Genomic DNA, 23716 nt, shown 5'->3' on the forward strand with positions numbered 1-23716 from the left:
TCGATTGGGGCAGGGTCTTTCTATGAAGCCCAGGTGAGCCTAGAACTTGTGGCTGTTCTCTTGCTTCTGCCTTCCGAGTGCTAGGAGTAAACGTGTGTGCCACCACGCCTGCCTCAAAGTTTCCATGTTTTCTTTGAAATAAAAAAACAGAGGTAAATTACACTCAGTCAAAGCAACATTTTAATCTTATCAGGCAGTTGAAATTTAGAACTTTAGTAAACAAACATTGATCATTCTTGTAAACCCAGGCAAGAATTCTCTAATAGAGGAGATGACACGGGACAATTTATTATAACAATTTCAGAGCTTTATTGCTCATTAGACGGATGGGTGGGTGGGTGCTGTTCTACCCGAGTAGCTTTTATATGCTACGAATGGGTTACTGACAACACAAGAATGGGTGCGTGCGTCCCAAGGAAGGCTATCCTTGGATCGACTACTCATCATAAGTATAATTATTGGTTAACAATATTATGAAGGGCTGGTGATGAGATACAGGTGTTTAAACACACAGAACCAATAGATTTGACACGGCATTCGGTTCCAGGCGTAGACATTTTTTAAAGTACACTTTTAAAGGCTCTATTCACCAGGGGGACAATATGACGCCGCACAATGGTAGGAGTGTTTGCTAAAAACATGAAGTGACTGGTTAACTTTTTTTTTCACATGGGCGATTATATTCAGCCCTAAGTGTTCCTTAGTTACTAGCCTCTATACATTGCATATTTTAGAATGGGGGAAACCATCAACCAGCTACGTGGATAAAGCCTACCTCCACGCAGCTTTCGGACTACCTCTGGTGTTTGGAACATGCTACATGTTAAGTTTTGTTCCGAGCAGGTTGCCTGCTAAGTGGTGGCCTGACACGTTGACGGATATTTTGAGAAGGTGGAGTCTGACCCCTGCTTTCCTAAAGAGGATACTGAGGCTGTAGCTTCCCCGTTTACTCTGTGGAGCAGACTCTGCAATTGAGCGGGTGGTGTACCCCATGTCTGTGACTAGGATCTTCCCGCCATGCCATGCTGTCTCCTGTCAAATGAGTACCCAGCTCTAGTGACAGGGCGTCATCCAGTAGGTTCTGTGTTGGTCGACTTAGTTGGCTCTAACTGTGGGTCTTCCATCTTTGATTGGTTAACCCTTTCTTTACCATATGTCTGTATGTTAGTTGATAAGCCTTCGGTTTGCCTCGGATACTTGAGTAGCAGTAGAGAAGGGGAGGAAGCAGCCCATGGCTGCTAGTCATGCTGCGTGTTTTACATGTGCTACTTTATTTAAATCAGCAAGCCTCTCTCTCTATAGACAATGACAGGAAATGCCATGAAAGATTCACTATCTTTAAAGGGAAAACTGTGGAAGATTTGCTTACCACGGCTTAATATAGTGCCTGGAATATGAACCGCTTAAACGCATCAAGTGAGGAATGAATGAACGCTAGGATTTAAACCTTGAGCTCAGGGTCCCCAAAGTTCTATTAGTTGCTCTTTTGTCTTCTGTAGGATCAGGAGTCACTTTCTTAGGCCATCACTTTGCAATGTAACCAACTGCTTTAACAAATACATTTGTTTATGACGGCAATAAAATTACCCTATGTTTAGCATGTCTATATAGTAGTTACCTTGGTTTTTAAGATTTATTTACTTATGTTATGTGTGTGTGTCTGTCTGTCTGTCTGTCTGCCTGTCAGTCATGGATGTAGGTGACTGTGCAGGCCAGAAGTGGGCAGTGGATCCCTCGAAGCGGGACTTAAGGACATTATGAACTGCCCAATGTGGATGCTAGGAACCAAATTTGGGTCCTCTGGGAGAGCAAGGGTTCTGAACTGTTGAGACATTTCTCTCACTTCTCTTGGGTTATTTATTTATTTATTTTTATGAATAGAAATGATGTACTTGCAAAATGCATTGTTGAAGTTGTCATTGGAAATTTCAAGTAGCCAGAATGCCTTAATACAGAGTTATGAATATCGCCCAAATCCCCACTGCCCAGGTCCAGCTCCTCCCACACTGTGGCTTTCAAACACTTCTTGTGATTGTCCCTGTCTGTGAAATTTTTATGCATGCAGATAGTTATTTAAATGAATTTTACAGATGCTTTCTTTTAGCTCAGTGACGGAATCTCACATTACTCAAGGGCTAAGCCTCATTATTATTATTATTTTTTTTTTGGTTTTTTTCGAGACAGGGCTTCCCTGTAGTTTCTAGAGCCTGTCCTGGAACTAGCTCTTGTAGACCAGGCTGGCCTCAAACTCAGAGATCCACCTGCCTCTGCCTCCCGAGTGCTGGGATTAAAGGCATGTGCGCCACCACCTCCCGGCTAAGCCTCATTATTGATCCACTTTATTCCACACAGTTTCTCAAAGCTACTTTCCCCATGTTACACCAGGGAAAGCGGAATCCTGGAGCAGTTAGTCAGAGATCCTGGTCACAGACTGGACTGATACGTCACTTACCCTGATCATAGTTACAGCTATACACACCCAGTTATGTGCTCTGTTATTCACTGATCTACCCAGTTAAAATATGCGTGTGTATATAAAATATGTATATATGTAACTTTTTATATATTATATTAACTCACAACTGTCTGTGACTCTAGTACTAGTCCCACTTTCACACAGGCAAAACACAAGAGCACATAAAATCAAAACAAATAAAATTTAAAAATGTAACAGCAAGGATGTGGCTCAAGGCATGCTTCCCGTTGTACAATCCTGTGTGCTTTCAGCGCGTCGGAGGGCTGTAGCCACAGAAGCACATCTGTAGGTAGAAGCAAGTCGTAGGGTTAGCGTGTCACAGTGTGACCACGGTGACGTGCGGGCGTGCATTCGCAGTGTTGGACTTTCTACTGAAAGGTATCTGAAGAACGAGATACCTTTGTTGCTTTGATGTACTTAACCCTCTTGCCTTGTTAATCCGGTGACGGATACAGAGGAGACCAACTGAAAGAACTCTAGAAAGCTGAGTGATTTTGGAATGGACTGGGTGTACGAATGTGCAGGCAAGGTGGGAGAAGTGTGTGTGTGTGTGTGTGTGTGCACACTAGAGCTAGATCAGACTGTTTTGAGGATCTAGGTCTTTTGGAGGCAGAAGGGGTGGATAGGGAGAGGGGCCCGCAAGGACAGACTAGGAAGGGGGGTGAAAATGAACAGTAGCAGGAACCCCACCCTGTGTGCGTTGTCTGCGTTGTGTGCGTTGTGTGAGGTGATGCTTCACTTACGGGACTTCAGTAAAACTTGGAAATGCATCCTAATTTGCCTCTGAGAGTAAGCTGGGTTTCGAGCGGGGCATCCGTACTCATTGGGATCATGTGGGATCATGTGGAAGTGTCTTCATCTGGTTCTGTGATAGCCCAATGTGTATAGAAAAGAGTGCATCTGTACCCTTCTAAAACATACACATCCAAACCCTTGGAAACATCCGAGAACGTTTTACTTTTAATTTTCCGAGGTTGGTAAAAAATCTACACCCTCTTTAGAATGGTTAAGGATTTTAGAGTGGACAGTTACCACTTTTATAATTAAGAAATGGACTTATTAACATTCTTCCTAAGATGGAATAGCTGTGTTGAAATAGCAGTCACCCGGTCTTGCTGGGAAAGGCTTGGGAGACACCTGATGCCTAATTCAAGTCACCATAGCAGCACTGAAAAGTCTTGGCAGGGAACTAGTACCCTGCCTAAAGGGGGCTCTGGCTATGTGCTGGAGCAACTAATTTCATTTTTCCAAGCTCTTGGGAGAGCACCAGAGAGGACCTTCTCATTTTCAGCTTGCAGACTAGGCATCATGGCCCCTTTCATGCCTGGAAAGCCCAATCTCAGACAGTGCCATTGGTTAAGAAGCAGACACCCACACAATGCCTTGAGTCTGGGATATGCTCACCATCACCCTCCACTGAAGGATGCTTCTTGGTGAAAAACGCCCTTCTCCCATAGAAAGGAGTTGGTAGGATGCAAGTTGAACCAGAGGGGCAAACAAATAGAACAAAAGTCAAACCAAATAAAAATACTGGAAAACAGTCTTAGGTCTAAGCTGCCAAGGTGTAAGTTTTTTTTTTTTATTTCCTTTGCAAGATTTCAATTAAATAGATATCAAATACCAGATTGGCTGGGAATACTGACTTGGGGGTGTGGCTTACCATGGAGACAGTTTATCACTAGAGGTGAACATAACTAGAAGTGGATGAAATAGTCACATACGGCTCAAACACCATTTCCTGGTCGGGTTGTTTAGTGTAAGGGTAAAGGAATCATTATTTTTTTTAAATTAAAAATAGATTCTTCTCTCATACAATACACTCCAACCACAATTTCTGCTCCCTCTACTTTCCCCAGCTCCCCCCACTTCCCCTCTTTCCTAGATCCACTGCCCCCTTTTTCTCTTTGGAAGAGAGCAGGTCTCCAAGAGATGACAGCCAAACAGGACAAAACAAGATATAATAAGACAAGGCAAAGGCCCTCATATTGAGGCTGGAGAAGGCAACCCAACGGGAGGAAAAGAGTCCCAAGAGCAGCGAAAGAATCAGAGACACACGGACTCCCACTGTTAGGGGTCTCACAAAAACACCAAGGGCTGTAACATAAACACAGAGGACCTGGTGCAGACCCACGCAGGCCCTGTGGATGCTGCTTCAGCCAGAGGGGATGGAGGGCCAGCTAAGCAAGGCTCCATGGGCTCAGAGAGACGGAAGCAGAGTAATTATTGCTCAGGATAGACAAGAAAGACCATCCCAGATTCCATCTGTTCACCCAAATTAAACAACTAGTGAATCCGATAACCAGGGATTACTGGCACTTATTAGTTATTTCACTTGTTGTATAAACAGCAGTTAGCTGATCAGGCTTTTCTAAACTATCTGTGCATGCCATCATCGAGGTGTTGCTACGATTCAGCCCGATAGGGACGGTTTTCCCCACTCGTAAGAGGAGAGAACAGAGTCAGAGGAAAGACAGCTCACGCAGTTTGCTTGTGGTGGATCCCGGATTCAGCCTGTGCCGTGATCACGACAAACATTGCTTCTCTAAGCTGAGAATACATATTTGTAAGTGTGGCTGTCATTGTTGAGTTTTGATATTGTCTTACCTTTCTCTAAATCAAATTATCAACATCTCCTAAGGCCCAGGAAATATTTTCTTCTTTAAAATAATATCTGTGACTATTTTGACTTTAAAATTTTTTTCTTTCATTTTTTTAAACGTTTTTAAAATTGATTCTTTGGGAATTTCACATCATGCACCCCAATCCCATGTATTTCCCAATCCTTCCATATTTTCTCTCATACATTACAACCCTCCCTTCCTCCAAGCCCCTTCCCCAAGGTTGTTATAAGGAGTTGAAATATTTAGACCAGTGGTTCTCAACCTTTGGAATGCTGCGATCCTTTTTTAGTTCCTCGTGTAGTGGTAACCTCCAGCCATAAAATTGTTTTGTTGCTATTTCATAGCTAAATAGGGTTGGGCGTGGTGGGGAGCTTCATTTGAGGAGGGCTGCGTAGTAGTTGCAGATGTGAGGCGCCGGACAGGGCCACCATGGGGACCATAGGCCCAGGGCCCATTCACCTGTTGGATCTACGTGACCAGAAACTGCTGGACTTTGTCTACAACATGGACAATAAGGACTCGATGTGGCTCAAGAGTAAGGAGGAGGCTGAGCGCATGCGTGTTCATCAGAGAATTCAACAATGAGCCGGAGCTGATGCCCAAAATCCATCTGGAGAAGGGTGTCTAACATTCAGGATGGAAACAGAGATCCCATGAGGAAAAGGTTATCCCGCAGCACCTACGCAGCAAGGACAAGGTGGAGAAGCCAGCTACTAGCCTTGGGGAAAACGGCTCCCCTGTGTTGCGCCCGATAACTCCAGAGGAGGCGGCGGAGGCCTCTGTGGCACCAGTTGCTTCCTCTCCCACTGCTGGGTCTCCTCCAGTGATCAAGAAAGCTGTGGTGGAGGTAAGTTCCAGAGAGCAACCGTGCAGAACTGCACCTCGTTCAGCTCAAAGGTGGCCATCCTACATCTTCAGTCCGAGCTCCAGCCACACGGCAGCTTCCCAAGACATTCTGACTCCGGAGGAGGAATCAACACCCAAGAAGGTCGAGGCTGGGAAGCTGGAATCTGTCACAGTGAGCTCCCTTAAGGCTATACTTCAGAGTTCTAAAAACAGGGGGTTTGGGGCAGGACATTCTGCTTCCAAATTCAAGATTGCTCGGGCCTCTGGGGCCTGCAGGACTCTTCTGGCTCCCCAGATTCTCCACGGCAGGAGAAGGTGCTTTCTTCTCTCCTCTCACAGACAAGAACCCTCTTGGGAATGCTGGGTCAGGGAGGCAAAGCCTGATTTCCCAGGATTCCCAAGTGCCACTAGCCACAAAGTCCTGTTTGGTGGCAGAACAAGAAAACGCTAGTTGTAGGTCAGGCCTGCTTGCCAAGAAGGCTGACAGGGAGCCAGAGGCTTCTGCTCTCGTCATTGGTCACAGTTACCTGGAGAGATTCCTGAATGAAGTGCCTCAGAAAGTTGGCCCGGAGCAGAAATTCACCAAGGAGGCGGAGCCAAAGGTCTCCAAAAACAGTGACTGTACCTCGAAGCGCCACAGTGCCACCACGATTGTGATTAGTAAGCCCACCTCGAAGTTTGTTGTCACCGGCCAGGCGACAGACATTTTCTGCAGCAAGAAGCCAAGCTTGACCAAACAGATGGACACAGAGAACCAGCTCCGAGTGCCAGGAGGAAACACAGCTATAAGCAGGCAATGAGTGAACCGGACGAGGAACAGCTGGAGGAGGAGCAGCTGCAACTCCTCCAGAACAAGACCCCTTCCCCACCCTGTCCAGCCAACAAGGTGGTATGGCCCCTCCGGACCTTCTTGAACATAGCGCATAAGAACCGGATGCTCATGACGCCTACTTTGCTTCCCGCAGCGGTGTCATAGAGTCCTTCATGAAACACAACACTCCCCTCCGTGTGGACCCTAAGGAGAAGGAGCACCAGCGTCTGGAGAGCCTGCAGCTGCGCAGAAGGCAGCTGCCCAGAAGACGGAGGAGGCAGAGGCACACCGGAAGCAGGAGGAGAAGGCACGCAGGCTCAGGCGGCTCCAACAGGTGCGATTACAGGAGGAAGAGGAGCTGCGGCATCTCCAGAGATGCTACAGCTGAAGGAGGAGGCTGATCAGGAGCAGCGCAAGGCAGCTGAGGCCACGGGGCTGGCAGAGCAGCCTGAGCAGGCACAGCAAATGGCAGAGCGGTGGAGAACACAGGAATGCTAGAGGGAGCAGGAGTGTCTTCAGGTCAAGAGGGAGATGCAGGAGAGAGAGAAAGCCCTGCGGCTACAGCAGGACCAACTTCAGAAGGAACTGGAGGAGGAGAAGGAAGAATAGCACCCGGCTGAGCAGCGTCTGAAGGAAGAACAGGCAAAGAGAGCCAAAGACGCGGGAGCCAGCAAGGCCCTAAGCGTGACTGGAGGTGCAGTGTCCTGTTTGTACCTCAGATCAAATGACTCCACCAGGACCCAAATCCCACCCCAGGATCAGCACAGATAACTACCGAATGGACCTAAACAGTGATGGCTCCACGGATGATGAGACTCATCCCTGGAAGCCCATCCCCTCCTGGTCCAGAGGCACCCAGTTCAGCCAGGCTGTCATCCACCAGCACTACCACCCCCGAACCTTCCAGAGCTCTTTGGCATCATTCTCCCGCTGGACTTGGAGGACACCTTTAAGAAGAGCAAACCCCCTGCTACCACAAGCCCGCTAGCTCTGCAGCCGCAAGGATCACCAGCAGCCTGGCCTATAGCCTAAAGAAGTCATGAGGCAGATCCTCAGTCCTCCTGGAAGTGCTGAGCCTTCTATGCATGTCTGTCTGTCTGTCTGTCTGTCTGTCTGTCTGTCTGTCTGTCTGTTTCTGGTTGGGCTAGTGCCCTTCTGTCTATCTGTGCCACTGTTTCTCTGCTTGTCAGATGTTCCCAACCCTGACTGGAGGATGGTGCTTGACAGGTGGGTGGGGAAGATCCAGATTGGGCACTGATTGGTCTGTAGGCAGTACTCTGTAACTAGATTGTTACAATTCAGTTGACTTTTAGTCTGACCACTCCTCAGGCTCTGCCTCGCTTACCGCATGGGGAGTGGGAGGACTTGAGAAACTCCTTGCACTGGGGTTTGATCAGGGAAGGAGTGCCCTTCAGGATGACCCTGGGACCTGCGCTTGCAAGCAGGGGGAGACTTCACCACAAAACTACCAGCCACTAAGTACATAGCTCAGTGCTGGGAGGCCCTAGCCCTGAGAGCTCCTGACTGATGCTGTTTCTCCTAGAGTTGGGGTCAGCCACGTGGAACAGGCAGCCAGGCCAAATCAAACCACAGTTGCCTTGAGCGTGCCTGTAGGAAGGCCCATGTGTTTTCCCATTACCTCCAGCTGCTTCACACTAAGGGCAGTTAAACTCTGCAGCCTGAGACGCTGACAAGCTTACTGTGGAAACCTGTTCAGAAGACCTTTGCCAAAGGCTTTAGGTGAAAATAAAGACTAAATACAAATGCAGTAGTGAGAGACAGTGACCACAGTAGCCCTGGTCTAGAGGATCTTCCCCTGCAGAGTTCATTTAAGGTTCGTTAAAATATGGCACACAGAGTACAGTTTATGCCATAGATTCGCACCAGTCACAGCCCAGTAAACTGGAAGACAGTGCTCTCTAAAACCACAAGGTCAGACTCATTTGTCAACACAGGCTTAGACAATCCACATGTAGACAACGATACTGAATCTTTACCAGTATTTGGTGTTGTCTGTATTTCTTTAGCCACCCTAACTGCTATAGGAAGACGTTTCACCATGGTTTTAATTTGCTGGCTGTTGGTGGATATCATTTCAGATTCTTCTTTATCACCTGGATATCTTTTATTGGCAATGAGTCTATTCAAGTCCTTTGTTCAGTTTGAAATGGTTCTCTTTACTGTGGGGTTTGTGATACTTGTATTGTAGGAATGCAGTCTCTGTCAGATGTTTTGTGCTGTTCCCCAGTTGAGACTGCAGCCTGCCTTTTTGTTTCTAGCGCTCTCACCGAACACCGTTTCTAATTTGGCGACTATGGGCTGTGCCTTTTTGAGGTCACATCTAAGAAATCCAAAGGCTTCCTGTGTTTTTTTCCTAAAATAATCCATGATTGACGGTGCATGATGATTCTTTTTTATTGATTTTTATTGAGCTCTACATTTTTTCTGTTCCCCTCCCTTCCTCTCCCCTCCTTTTCTACCCTCTCCCATGGTCTCCGTGCCCCAAATTTACTCAGGAGATCTTGTCTTTTTCTACTTTCCATGTAGATTAGATCCATGTAAGTCTCTCTTAGGGTCCTCATTGTTGTCTAGGTTCTCTGGGATTGTGATTTGTAGGCTGGTTTTCTTTGCTTTATGTCTAAAAGTCACTTATGAGTGAGTACATATAATATTTGCCTTTCCGGGTCTTGATTACTTCACTCAATGTGATGTTTTCTAGATCCACCTATTTGCCCACAAATTTAAAGATGTCATTTTTTTCTACTGTGTAGTACTCTATTGTGTAAATGTACCACATTTTCCTTATCCATTCTTCGGTCGAGGGGCATTTAGGTTGTTTCTAGGTTCTGGCTATGACAAACAATGCTGCTATGAACATGTCCTTGTGGTATGTACATCCTTTGGGTATATACGCAAAAGTGGTATTGCTGGGTCGTAAGGAAGGTTGTTTCCTAATTTTCTGAGAAATTGCCATACAGATATCCAAAGGGGCTGTACCAGTTTGCATTCCCACCAGCAATGCAGGAGTGTTCCCTTTACCCCATAACCTCTCCAGCATAAGCTGTCATCAGCATTTTTGATCTTGGCCATTATTACAGGTGTAAGATGGAATCTCAGAGTTGTTTTGATTTGTGTTTCTCTGATGACTAAGGATGTTGAGCATTTCCTTAAGTGTCTTTTAGCCATTTTAGATTCCTCTGTTGAGAGTTCTCTGTTTAGGTCTGTACTCTATTTTTTTATTGGATTATTTGTTCTTCTGATGACCAATTTCTTGAGTTCTTTGTATATTTTGGAGATCAGACCTCTGTCTGATGTGGGGTTGGTAAAGATCTTTTCCCATTCTGTAGGCTGCCGTTTTGTCTTATAGACTGTGTCCTTTGCTTTACAGAAGCTTTTCAGTTTCAGGAGGTCCCATTTATTAATTATTGTTTCTCTCAGTGTCTGTGCTACTGGAGTTATGTTCCGGAAGTGGTCTCCTGTGCCAATGCGTTCAAGTGTACTTCCCACTTTCTCTTCTTTGAGGTTCAGTGTGGCTGGCTTTATGTTGAGGTCTTTGATCCATTTGGACTTGAGTTTTGTGCATGGTGATAGATATGGATCTATTTTTATTCTCCTACATGTTGATATCTAGTTAGTGCATGAGGATTGTCTGCCTTTGTTTGTATTTGAGCACATGCCAATGGATGTCCAATTGTATCAACAATCATTGAAGAGACTCATTTTCCGCTGAATTTCCTTTGCATCTTTATTGGGGGAGCACAGGGGTATGGGCCCATGTGCAGACTCTGCTCAGGCTCGAGGACCAGGACTTGTAGTAAGTCTTAATCCAGTGCTTCCATTCTTCCAGGTTTGCATTTCCTGAATTGATTTTGACGTATGTTACTTTTACCTTTTCATGTAAACTTTAGAATCAGTTTATGTGTATAAAACTTATCAGTTTCGACTAGAATTTCATTGAATGTATAGATAGCTGGAGGGGAGCTTGGCACACTCAGAGTATTTGTTCAGTCTGTGAGCAGCTCATCTTTACCCCCTTGGCTTCTCTCATCAGCATTTTGTGGCCTCAGCAGACAGACATCCTGTACATTTTTTTGTTAAATATTTATTTTTTTGGAGTTATTGTAAATGTTATTGTTTTTTCTGATTTTGGTTTGTACTTGTTCATTGTTGGTATATAGAAATACAACTGGCTTTTGCGTGTTAAAAATTTTGATACTGTTATGAATTGTAATATAAATATCTGCTGTGAGGGATATCTGCTATGTGACCCCTATAATAGGGTTGTTCAACCCCCAAAGGGGTCGTGACTCGCAGGTTGAGAACCACTGGTCTTACAGTGTTTCTAAGGACTCAACAAAGTGTTAGGGCTTCTGCTACATACTGACAAGAACGCAAAACATATTGCTAAAAAATAAAAATGTATAGCTGAAGACATTGTAGATATCAACCAGAGTAGTTGCTATAAAGGCTTCTTTGCCCATTACCTTGAACACAGCTTCATTTCATCATCTTCTCCGCTGGATATGGTTTCGTGGGCCAAGTTTCAAGCGACTCGTTCAAATCATTTTCTGCCCCGAGTCTCTGGCCTGCCTTCTGTGATCCCTACTGACACTGATTGTGTTCCGTGGAGCTCCCTCAGCTGCTCTCGCTTTTCTCAGAGCTTTTCAGCTCTGGCTGTGCCTCTGCTTGTCAGCAGGAAGCTTCCCACTCAGCTGTGGCCTGAGAAGTATCAGCCCGTGGAAGAAAACAGCATCTTCCTCCAGCTTGAGATCTGTTTGTGCAATGACCTAGTTAGGTATTTCCTAGTCCGCTCTGGTACATTTCCTATTAAAATTCTGCCTCATCTGCTTCTTATTTGATAGAAATAACTTTCACCAGAGGAAATCGGGCAGAAAACCTTGCCAGCGTGTTCAACTTCTTGCCCTTTAAGAAATGATTCTTTGATTTTTAGAGCTTTGGCTCTGTTAGGTAATGAAATTATTGTGGTGGAACAAGGCATAGAAATAGTAAGTATGATAATTCTTCTTTGCCCATTGTATGCTTTAGCTATTCATAAGTTTTAGGGCCTTAGATATTAGATACACTTACGTAAGGCCTCATGAACGGTAATTATCTTTTGGCCAAAGAAAAAGCCCAAACGAATGCTAAGCTGCATTATCGCTTGGCTTCTGACATGAGCCGATAATCAGATTTTCTTGCTTAAATCCATGGTGCTGGAACAATGCTACCCACTGTCTGCGCTTCCCGATATTACCCTTAATTAGAAAGAACAGATACACAAATCTGAATTATTTCAAAATCTGGTTTCCATGGTCAGTGGTTTGAAAGGCTTAACTTTATTATAAATAAACCTGGTTTTATTGGCTAATGAAATCTGAAATGCGAAGCCTGTGATGGTGGGGGTCCTGTGATGTGGGGGTGTAGGGCTCTGATGTTTACACATCCACATATCCAATGTAGGCAAAGTGTTTTATAATAAATCATCGGATAATTGACTTATGGTTCCTTTGTTCAAGTAGACTACAAACTTCACCACTAAAGAGGACCTGAAAGGAACTGGAATTTATATGTTGTTGAAAAGCAACATCTTTAAGCTTAATTTTATTTATCATATACATTTCAACAGCTATCAAGGAGGTCTTGACCTATCTTATATTTTTTTCCCACTTTGTTCCTGAGGTGTGCACGGTTATACATTTGTGATGTTCTGTCTCTGAATGCAGGCATCTACTCAGTGTTTGGGTCTCAAATATTCACGTGTGTGTGTGTGTGTGTGTGTGTGTGTGTGTGTGTGTGTGTGTGCAGTATATGATAAAGGATGGAATGACATAGATAGGAGATCAGCTGCATTTTATTTATAGTCCAATAAAAGCAATAGATAAGGGAAACTGACCCCATTTGACAGGTCAGTTAATAACGAAGTACACATAGTAACTTGAGTTCATCTGGAAGATACCAGGACAAACTCCTAGGACCAACAGGGCACATAAGGACTTCAGACACTGTTGAGAACTGTGATCACATGGATCGCCGGTGTTTCTCTAGTTTCTCCGTGGTTAGGAGGACCCAGGTGTGTCTGTATATCTGAACTGAGACTATATTTCTTATTCCATTATAATTTTTTTTAAAAAAAGACTTTGTAATCCTTGCTTCTCCTTTTCAATGTTCATTGAAAATTTCTGTTCAACTCATCCATTCCCTTCCCACCTCTGTGTTTGGGTCTCTTTTCCAATAGAAACTGCTCCCAACAATGGGGGTTGCCTTGCAGAATGCCCAGCACCTGGCTGAGGAAACCAAAGCTTAGGGAGGACCGTCCACCCAGTGGAGAAGAGCAGCAATGAGCCCGAGTCCTGGGAATGACCAGGAGATGGTACAGTCATGTCTTGCCATTTTATTTAGTTGCCTTCTAAATGCCTTCAGCCAGGAGACTATGTCCCAGCCTTGGATTTGAGAAAATAAACAAGCAAGCTTGAGAAACGTCCTTGGCTTCAAATCCCCAGGAATCTGTCACCGGAAAGACAGGCTCGCTGTCCCTTGGTGGTGTTGTGACACTTTCTGTGGCCTGCACACCTGAGTCTAAAGCTTGGAGCTAGACTTTGAGTGCTTTGCTATACAAAGTGAGTGGGCTGTTGTAGTGCCTGCTGGCCATCACAGGGATGCTGTGCCCACGGACTGGCAACCGTGAAGTTATACATACAAGACCTTACCAGTCAACATTCCAGTCCATTCAAGACTCCACCTCTATCTAGTTGAGCTACAGGAAGTCAATGGCTGTTGAGGGAGGGGCAGTCGCTTTTCTTCAAGGACGAGCCCCCTGTTAGGCTCTCTGTGCTCAAGCAGTTGACCGTCCCTATACCCAAGGACACATAGGTATATGAATTGGGCTTAGCAGTTTGTATTTAGCTATCTTTATATATATATATATATATATCAACTATAATTATGAAGGAAGTGGCCATGTATTTGTGAGAGGAGTGTGTGTGTAGGTTACACGGGAGAAGCGAGAGTGGAAACGGAGGGATAGATATGATGAAAACACATTGTGTCCACCTAGGACATTCTCAAAGTAAATAAATTTAAAAGGGAGAAAATAAAAGAAAAAGTGAATGGGCAGTCAGCCTCGCCAGGTCCCCGAGGGAAGTCTTTAACATGGGACAGACTGAAATACACAGAGGAATGGAGTTCAGAGGAGCAGTGTGGAGAGAACCAGACAAAACCCCTCCAAACCTGACCCTGCATACACCCCCCAAATGAGAGAAGAGGACGAAATATCCCAGACACAAGGCTGCGATGCCAACGTTTAAAAAGTGAGGTTATATGTTCAAGAAAGTCACCGGAGAGGAGGAGAGGAGCCATGTGAGGGAAGGAAGCCCCTGGAAAGTAGAAAGGAAACATGAAAAAAAAATGGGAAATGAGAACGAAGGGGAGGATGGAGGGAGGAATGGAGAGGAGAGAGAGGAGGAAGAGTGCGGGCACACACAAAGAGACTACAAATTATTTTCATACGCACACCACACACACACAAAATAAAAGAAAAAAGGAAAAGGGGAAAAGGTTCATAAGAACTGCAAAACAGGACTTTCCAGGTCGGAAGGAGTGGCTGGAATGCCGGGCACAATGGAGGAAAACCCACACCATGGCTCTTTATTGTGAGACTCCTTTCAATAGTGACAAAGAGATCTTAAAGGTTTCAGAGACAAAGGCTATCAACAAAACAAATATCACCCGGATAGATCACAAGAGAACATAAATCAGCATGGCGTTGGCCCGAGATGCCAAAGAGCAGAGGGGGACACAAGAGTGTGCATGAGCTGTGTAGTCTCTCAACTCTAGAGAAGACGTGCTTCCGGTCGATGGCAGACGTTATTATTGTCTTCTTGTCAGATGGCCAGATACCGGGCTTAGATACTATAAGCTGAGGTGGGAAGTGATCTCCCAAGTTAGAAATACCACCACTCAATGATGCAGGGAAGGGATGCAGAATTTATTCACTTGGCTCAGAATTTTTGGCCTTGCCCAACTGACTGAGAATTTAAGATTTATTCTGGAAAAAAAATTCTACAGATGCTGTCAAGACCTGGAAATAAATATTTGTGGGTGCCAGAGCAAAATAAAAATGCCACCTGTTACTGGTAATAAAACAATAAAGCTTCTAGCTTTAAAATATCTTATTGCTAATAAATGTTCCATAAATACTAGCGACATATGATATTAATCAGGACTTGAAAAATTAAAAAAATGATATTTTGGCATCATTTTTCTATAATATGATGAATAATGCTTCATTAATGTTATGTCTTAATTGATCATAAAAATTTTTCTGGCTTATTTTTTATAAACCTACTTATGAGAACATTATTAAAATCCTTTGCTTTTAGCAATTTCATTTTCAATATTGTAAATAATTTCTGATTTTTTTTAATTTCAAAAGAACCTTTCTTCTCATGTAGAGACATTGCTGACATTGATTAGTGTATTTTATACGTTCTGACACTATTGGTGTAGATTTGAGAAATTATATAAATTTTAGTATATCTAGAGTTGGTTATTCTTATAGAATAGTTTAAACTTTTCGAGTTTACTTATTTTCTATTTTCTGTGTGATTGCTTTCTTCCATGTTTGTTTGTGTACGGCATGTGCGCCTGGTTTCTTTGGCAATCATAAGAAGGATATTGGATCCTTTCAAACCAGAGATACAGATGATTGTGGGCCGCCAGGTAGGTGCTGGGAATTGAATCAGAATCCTCTGGAAGAGCATCCAGTGCTTTTAACCACTGACCAATCTCTCCAGCCCACAGGATGGCTTTGTATAAGAAACGACTCTTTCTACAAATCCATTTTACATGGGTCTGGGTTTCCTGCTGCACAAGGGCCATGGCATTTCCACGTTTCCTCTGAGATTTCCTGTAACCTTTGGATGCTGCGAGAAGCTGAAAGCAGCTGCAATTGCACGCACCGAAGGAGTGTAGTCTCAGCGTTTTACTCTAGCGCCTACTGCATGTATCGGCAACGATAGAACATACCTCTTGATTGTAGGCGTAAGGGTTGGTAGCGAGCGCTGTCCCTTTAATTTGGGGGAGAAGTAGATTACTTAGGAATTTCTTCCCTAGGCAGAGTGAGTGGCAGCCTTATCAGAATCAATCCATTTTACCTGAAGTAAAATTAACTTCCATGAACACAGACTGCTTTTTGAACTCCCATCTTGCAAATACAGCATCCAGGCCCCAGGAAGAAGAGTGTGTGAATGCAGCCCACCCAGCTCAGCCCATCCTAAGAGAGAAAGGAACCCTTGTGGGTCAGATAGCTTCAGCAGCCTGGCTTCTTCAGTCTCTCACTGCGAAACCTCGGTTCAGGGAGTTTGGACAGAACCTCAGTTTGTCACTGGTCCTGAACTAAAGTCAATAGGATGGAATCTGCAAGGATGGGTCCACATATAAGTATTTGTTTTACCCAAACCATGTAGATCCAGTATTGGTAATCTGAACCCCCAGATTCATGAAAGTAAAATAAAATTGGAAAGAAAAGTGACAGAAGCCCTTCTGTGTGCCCTGAAAGGGAGGAGGTTACTGTTTTGGATCCCCGGGGTTTGTGGCAGGGTGATGCTAAGGATTCCTTTTCTCCTCTGCCAGCATACAGAGCTCCTCCCAGCAGTGCAGGGGTGAGGCTTCTAGTTGAGCGGGAAGTCAGCTTCTCTGTGTGAATGACCTAAGTGTTTCCCTCAGTGATAAGGCATGGCCAGCAGTCTGTAGAGAACGACCAGTCGCCCTGGCGACAGCTTGCAATGCTGGCTATGTGGTTCTGTGGGATGTGGGACCCCTTTGGCCAAGAACTCAAAGATGTACCCCATTTCTGGAACTGGTGGTTTTACTTGGCGGCATAGCATTCTCTTCCCTATTTTATAGTATGTTCCATATATATATATATATATATATATATATATGTGTGTGTGTGTGTGTGTGTGTGTGTGTGTTCCTATATAAAAGGAACATACTATAAAATATATATAAAATATATATAAAACTTCTACAGTGGTAGGCTTCCATATGACATTCAGCATTAGTTGTACCTCCCCGTATTCTCTTCTTTACACCTCTTCCCGTTACTCTAGTTTCCCCTTTATCTCTTCATAACGCTGTATATCCTCCTGCCCTTTGCTTTGGAGATCCTCTCGTTCTCCATTCCCACGGCAAGTACTCAGCCTCCGTGACTCTTCAGATTGTAGCGCACGCCACTGCAAGAGCCTTTCTTATCGTTTAGGGCCCAATTCTCAATTAAAGAATGATTGCAGATTTCTGCAAAACAAGTTAGAAAGCATCGCCTTTCATGGCGTTAAAACCTCAGCCAAATAACAAGGCTGCTGCAGAAATCCTTGCTTTTGCTCTTGGTCTGCAGGGGAGATGCATTTCCCATGATCCTACGGGAGAAGGCTAGGTATAGGAGCTCCGATTTCTTATTCTGTCCTCCTGTGTCCTCTAATTACCGTGGCTGTAGGTGGCCCAAAGCGGCTGCTTCCCTTACATAATGCCAACAGAGAAAGAAAACACGATTTCATTGGTTACTGTACTTAGAATGGATCCTCAAGCCAAGAAAGAAAAACCGCAACGGGCTTGGCAAACAAACAATTGAAAAGTACAGGTGCTGGGAGTATGCACAGCCCCAAAATCAACATGACTTGGGAGGAGAGAGGGCTGCAGAACAAAGAAAGGTGCTTTTCGTTCAGCGAAATTTATTTCTTTTCAATATTTGTGATCTGCAGCTGATAGCGCACGAGACCACTTGGCATTATGTCCCGACAAAGGGGACGGCTGCCGTGCTGAGCAGACGCTCGAGCGGCTTGTGGCATGAGGTGCGCCATTTGTCAGGAAGATCAATATTGACTGTTCTTGTGTCTTTGTGGTGAAAGTTTGCTCTCCCCCGCCCCCCAAGAAAGGTGGGGGGGCTGCGCTTTAAAATATAGAGCACGAGCCTAGTTCAGACACTGAATCGAGCGATTGCAACAGATCTTCATAAAGAGGCATCCCTTCCCAAGGGTGAGATGTTCCCTCTTAAGGAGTCTGGTTCGTTTGTCTCGACCCTGGCAGCCTCTTCCCCGTGCGTTCTCTATCGTCCCAGTTCAATTCTAACTCCATGAAATGCACCCTTTGGACATAACAATGCACTTTAATGTGTGTTTTGGAACATCAGTTCTATTTAGTTCTATCCAAAAGAGACCAGTAAAGCCTTGTGTCTCCTGTAGCAGAGCTATGCCAAGGTTGGGTGAATAAGACAAGGGGCCATGGACCGCATTAGCTGTTGATGTCTGGCCTTCAGTTTATTTAGATCGCAGAAGAGAGAGTCCTCTGCTCCGCAGGTAGAGGAAGAGGCAGGCATCTGGTTCACCGCCAGCTTCTTCGTCTATAGACAGCATTAAATCCTTTGCAGCAAAATGTCGTCCAGGTCTTTAATCAGCTGGAAATTCTGCAAGGATGCGGACCCACGGATTAGCAGAAGGGGAGCAGGAGAACCTCCTGGTGCAGTAGGCTTCTGGGCGGTGCTACTGAGCCAGCACCGTGTTCTAATAAATAGGAAGTTATCTGTTATCTGTATCAGCTGCCTGGGTAGATTTCTCTTTTATTCCGTGTTTACTCCTGTACTCTGCCGTAGGCATTTTGTGTCAGGATTTGTATTGTAAAATATATATTCCCCAGATGATTTTTTAAAATGACAGTTATGGACAAAACACAGTTAAGAGTGTTTTGTTTTGTTTTTAGTACTAGTTAAGCTTTTAATGAACTGCTTTTCTGTGAAATCATCCTTTTGGTTAATTCACTGTTATTTATTCAATATGTGTAGCTATTTCCCCTCTCCTTTTTTTTTGGGGGGGGGGTCTGGAGTCCTTCAAGGTCACAACAGCTGACTTAAACATCCCTTCTCTTATCTCCTGACTGTTTCCGCCTTCCCACATCTCTACCTTCTGATCTGCTAGATACCCCCTGTGCTTGTAATGACCTCCTATGTCACCACATAGCTACCCCCTTTGCCTGTGAGTCTAAGAAGCACCTCTGTCTGAGAAGCCGTATCTTATTTCCGTATATAAATTAGAGTGTGGGGGCAGGGATGGGGGGCTAGGGAGATGGACCAATGGTTAAAAGCACTTACTGTGTTTACAGAGGACTGGAACCTGGTTCCCAGCACCCACACGGAGAGGCTCACACTGCCAGGATCTCCAGCTGCTGCAGTGGATTTGATGCCCTCTGTAGGCACAGCCCCGGTGTACATGTACCCCCTCCAAACATGCAGATAATTAAAAACAAATATTTTCAAAATGAAGAGTACTATTCCTAACATTTCCTCATTACTCTTAACCTTATCTTGTTTTCATCTTGTTGTCAACAGCAACAAAAACAAAAGCATCCCCATGTGACATCTATTGTCCTTTGTTGTTGTTATTGTTTTCGTTTTCCAAGACAGGGTTTCTCTGTAGCTTTGGAGCCTGTCCTGGAACTCACTCTGTAAACCAGGCTGACCTCGAACTCACAGAGATCCGCCCGCCTCTGCCTCCCGAGTGCTGGATTAAAGGTGTGCGCCACCACCACCCAGCCTATTGTTCTTTTTTTTTTTTTTTTTTTTTTTTTTTTTGGTCACCCTTTACAAAGACATCAGTTTCAACCATTTCTGGCACACGGTGGAACTCAATAGAGGGTAATTTCTGCATGACCAGAAAATGTTCACTAATTTAGTCAAGCACATTGGGGGGGGTGGGTGGGATGTGTGCACATGCCGTGGGCAGCGAGAGCCAACTCTAGCTGTTTCCAGAATCTTAACGTTTAAAGAATAAAGAGACAAAAATGCTATTACAAGGTCACTCATTCAGTGAAGGCAGGGTTGTAGGTGTCCGCGTGGAGTCACAGCCCTGACGCTGTCTGGTTTGTTTTTCTCTTTTGCCTCACAGCCTAACCCTCGCGCTGAGAAAGCAGCCTTGCCCTGCTCCAGGTTTCTCACTCACATGAGGAATTTCTCTGCATCACATAAAACGGATAAATTACATTTTCTACCGTTTCCAGGTAAATTAGCCCCAAGAAATCCCATGGTTTCCAAAGAAACTGTAGCGTAAACCATAACTTTTCACCCTTTAGTACTTCCCGCCACGGCAATGAAGGAGGCACTTCATTGGTCTATGAAGTCTGAAAATCCAGGGGGAGGTTGGCTCAAAGCTTGGCCGGATCCATGGCTCGTGGACATTAGCAGGGTTTTATCCCACCTATTTTATCGGCTTTATTTCATTGTTGCTTTTGTTTTCAGAAAGAGTAGCAAATGTAGCCAGAAGCATGTATTATTCTTGGAGCTGATGGTCTCAAAAGTAAAAGAGGCAGAGGCAGGTGGAACTCTTTGATTTGGAGGCCAATCTGCTGTACATAGTGAGCCCCACCCAGGGCTAAGCAGTGAAACCCTGTTTCAAAGTCCAAAACCAAGCAAATCAAAGGAAAACCTTATTTCTTCCTAGACTTATAGTTTTACATTATGCCTAATGACTTTGGCCTAATTTGGGTCTCAAGGACCTGGTAAAATGAAGCTCATTAGGAGGGCCTCTGTGGAAACTGTGCCTAAATTGTCCCAACGTGTGCGTTTGGAGTGGGGACAGAGAGATAAAGAGAGACGGGCTTGGGGATAGTTTTCCAAACTAAATTCATGGAAGGCAAGCTTTTTCCAAGAATGTAATTTTTTTTTTACGAGACCAATGTGATGTGCAGCTGTGTTCTTATCTACTGTGCACACACACTGCGGACTATGGTGCATTTGGGAACTACTGGTAAGCCCCATTTTGAGGAGTATTTCCCTGGCTTGAAAAGGAACTGGGTCGAATGACCCATTTATTATCTAAGAAAAAGTAATAATTTTTCAATAGTTGATGAGGCAGATCATAGTTGTGCTTTGATCTTGGTGCTGTTCCTTTATTAATTTTGAATGTTTGAAAGTTTTCTCTTGCTTATTTACATACGCAATAGGGTCACCAGTGTTCATCCCAAAGACATGAGGAGAGAGACCACAGACCCAAACCATCATGGCCAAATTAATTAAAACAAGCGCTTTAAAATTTGTGTACATGGGCTGTTTCCACCTAAGGTGGGGTTCACAAGGTCAACATTGGACGTGGGGAGATGAGGCTTTCATAGAGTTCAGGGGTAGGGGGCTTCCAAGTGGGGGGCAATGAGTGGGGTTACAGGAGCAGAACGTAACAGGTGATCAAAGTAAGGGAATCACAGCAGGTCGTCAGAACAAGGTAGTCACAGGTGATTTTATAACCTGTGGAAACAAAGACATGGTTGGCCATTCCTGGAACAGACCATACAGAACCGTTTGTGGTTAAGGTTACAGGTGGGGCATGCCCGATCCTGTAAAAACAGAGGCTTGGTCATAAACAGGACTGAACCTAGCTTGTCTTTGCTCTAAGATGGCTTTTAAGCCTAAAATGGAGACAGGCTGCTGCTTCATCCGTTTCTTACGTATGCTTGAATATCAGGGCGATTGAAAGGTTTTGTTGGTTTTATGGCGGTTTCAATGCCCTGGGTTGTATAATTTTGATGAGATCTTTATCCAAGGCTTTATATCCATAGTTTGAGCAAACTACAGCTCAAAACGTGTTTATGGCTATGATAAATAGGTCTATTGTAAACATATGCAGACCTTTCAATCTTGTCATTATATTAAATGACACAGCATAGGAAGTATTTACATAATATACATATTATCATCATCATGTATCGCAATAGTCCAGAGAAGATTTAAAGTGCATGGGAAGCCCTGTGGGTTTTTTACAAGTACTATGCCTTCTTATGTAAGGGTCACAGGCAACCTCACGTTTTCGTACCAGTGAAAAAAGAGTCTAGGAACTAGTCCCCTTTGGACACCAAAAGACGACTGTAGTAAGGATTTCATATTTCAGGGGTTTGTTAGCACATATTAAAGTGGGCTTTGATGTACCCCACTCTAGCTAGTATCAGACAAAGGCTCCACTAGGCATTTCCTCATTATTTCAGGCAATTGGTGTAAATCAGTAAAGCAAATGCCTACATCCTAATTCTTTTCAAAATTCAGAGAATGACCAAAAGACCACTATATCCATCTGAAGCATGCAGGACTTCAACATTCAGTGGCCGAGGATCTTGAGAGCTGGGGTTGTGTCTGTAACTGTTTGATAAATGCCCTGCATTAGAGTCATGTGGCTTCCACTGATGGCCATGAAGTCTTCTACGGCCAAGGGGCACCAGTGGGTGGGGGTAATTGTCATCGGGGACTCTTTAAAGCTGAGATGTGTACTTGACTTTACGTAGCCCTTAGGACAGATGAACAAACAGCACGTTGGTCCTGGGTGCTGTATCAGGATGGGGATCTGAGCTGGGAAGACCCCTAGTGAGACTGGTGTTGGAAGGGGGACCACCACCTTTTTCTTTAACACAGGGAAGCGATGGATTCAGTTGTCTCAAGGAGCAGTTAGAGACAGATGGAAATGCAAGACCATAGGCTTTGGAATCAGCCCCTGCCCCTCAGACTCTGATGACAGACAGGTTATTTAATATCTTCATAGTTCTCTCGTTCCTAGGTTTTCATATCAATAGAATCTTTTGACATGCAATTTCCTATATCGAACTCCTTTCATTAACTATAATGCATTTCAGATCTGTGGTATTAGTGGTGAGGGATAGCCCATTGCATGCACTGGCCACGGTTTATCCAGCTATCAGATGAATAATAATGTAGATTTTTTTCCTTAGTAAGAGGCTTTGTTGAGGCGACTAGAACGGTAGTTTAGATCTTAATTGTGATCATGGTTACAGATCTGCATATTCGATGTGGCATATAGCGCAACGCCAATCAGTGAATTATACACTATGCAAATTTTACTTCAGTAAATCTTATATTAAAGCAGCTTCTGTACAACCGAGGGACCACAGCAGGTCTGGAGAAGGGGAGGTGTTTGTGAGCTGAAATGGAAGTAAATGGGGCTGAGGTTGTGCAGAGCTTTGTCAACCACGAGGAAGAGTTTTAGATTAAAAAATGTCCTAAATTCCATGGCGGCACTGAAGTCACAGCCAAAGGAGTTTCCTCTTCCCACCTACCTTTAGAGACCACCGCCGTGTGCTTTGTGTACCTAACTGGAGCAGGACAACAGAGAAAGCACAAAGGAGCCAGAGGGATGCACTGGCAGTGAGGATGTGAGGGGGTGGAGGTGGAGAAGGGGATCCAATAGATACAAATGTTGATAACAGCATGCTCAAGTGTGTGCACACATATACACAGAAACATACACAGACGCAGACACATGACCACACTCTTAGAGGTCAATGTGACAGGGCTGTCACAGGACAGCATTGGGAATTCCAGTGGGGCTCATACAGATAAACATCTCTTCAGTGAGTGCGATGGGGGACTTCCTTGAAAGGCTATGGTTTCTGGCTGAGATGGATTCCTAAGATGCAGTTCAACAGTGCTTATAACCGTTCAATAGTAAGCAGTAGCTTTGGACACTGGGGGCCCTAAGGAAAAAAGATATATGGATAAAGTCTTACAGGTATAGGAAAGTCCCAGGTTATTCCATAAGGAGATCACCAAAGCACCGAGCTTTCTGCTGAGCTCTATCCATTGATGTTGACTGGTGGCCACAGAATGTCACCCGAGAGGCACCGTTCTGGCTGTTCACTTCTGTCTGTGCAGTAGGGTGAGGAACCAGAGTGTAGAGAAAATGGAAAGACAGGGAGAGGAAAAAGAAGAAGGAGATCTGACACCTCGTTAGCCTGGAGCCCTCATTTCTTCATAGAACTCAGAGCCAGGCATGACCCATGTAGCTAGAGGCCTGGGGAAGCTTTCTATGTTTCCCGTCAGAGTCACCAATCGGTCCACACAGCACTGAGAAAGGTCTCCGTTAATTTCATTCTCTACAAAAGTCTCATAAATCTTGGTGACCCCTCTGGCTCAGACCACAG

The 23716-nt window shown here is 44.5% G+C and overlaps 1 protein-coding gene and 1 pseudogene across 1 annotated transcript in view; both read left to right on the top strand.

Annotated features, from left to right (window-relative positions):
- The window catches only part of C17H12orf42 (chromosome 17 C12orf42 homolog), an 88381-nt gene that overhangs the window by 27156 nt on the left and 37509 nt on the right, over positions 1–23716 (top strand). The window contains exon 3 of the mRNA XM_042054260.1: positions 19687–19798. Within this exon, the coding sequence (XP_041910194.1) occupies positions 19687–19798 (112 nt within the window). The remainder of the gene's footprint in view (positions 1–19686; positions 19799–23716) is intronic.
- On the top strand, positions 5527–7797 carry LOC119803611 (annotated as a pseudogene).

Source organism: Arvicola amphibius, chromosome 17, assembly GCF_903992535.2.
Source record: "Arvicola amphibius chromosome 17, mArvAmp1.2, whole genome shotgun sequence".
Lineage (NCBI taxonomy): Eukaryota > Metazoa > Chordata > Mammalia > Rodentia > Cricetidae > Arvicola > Arvicola amphibius.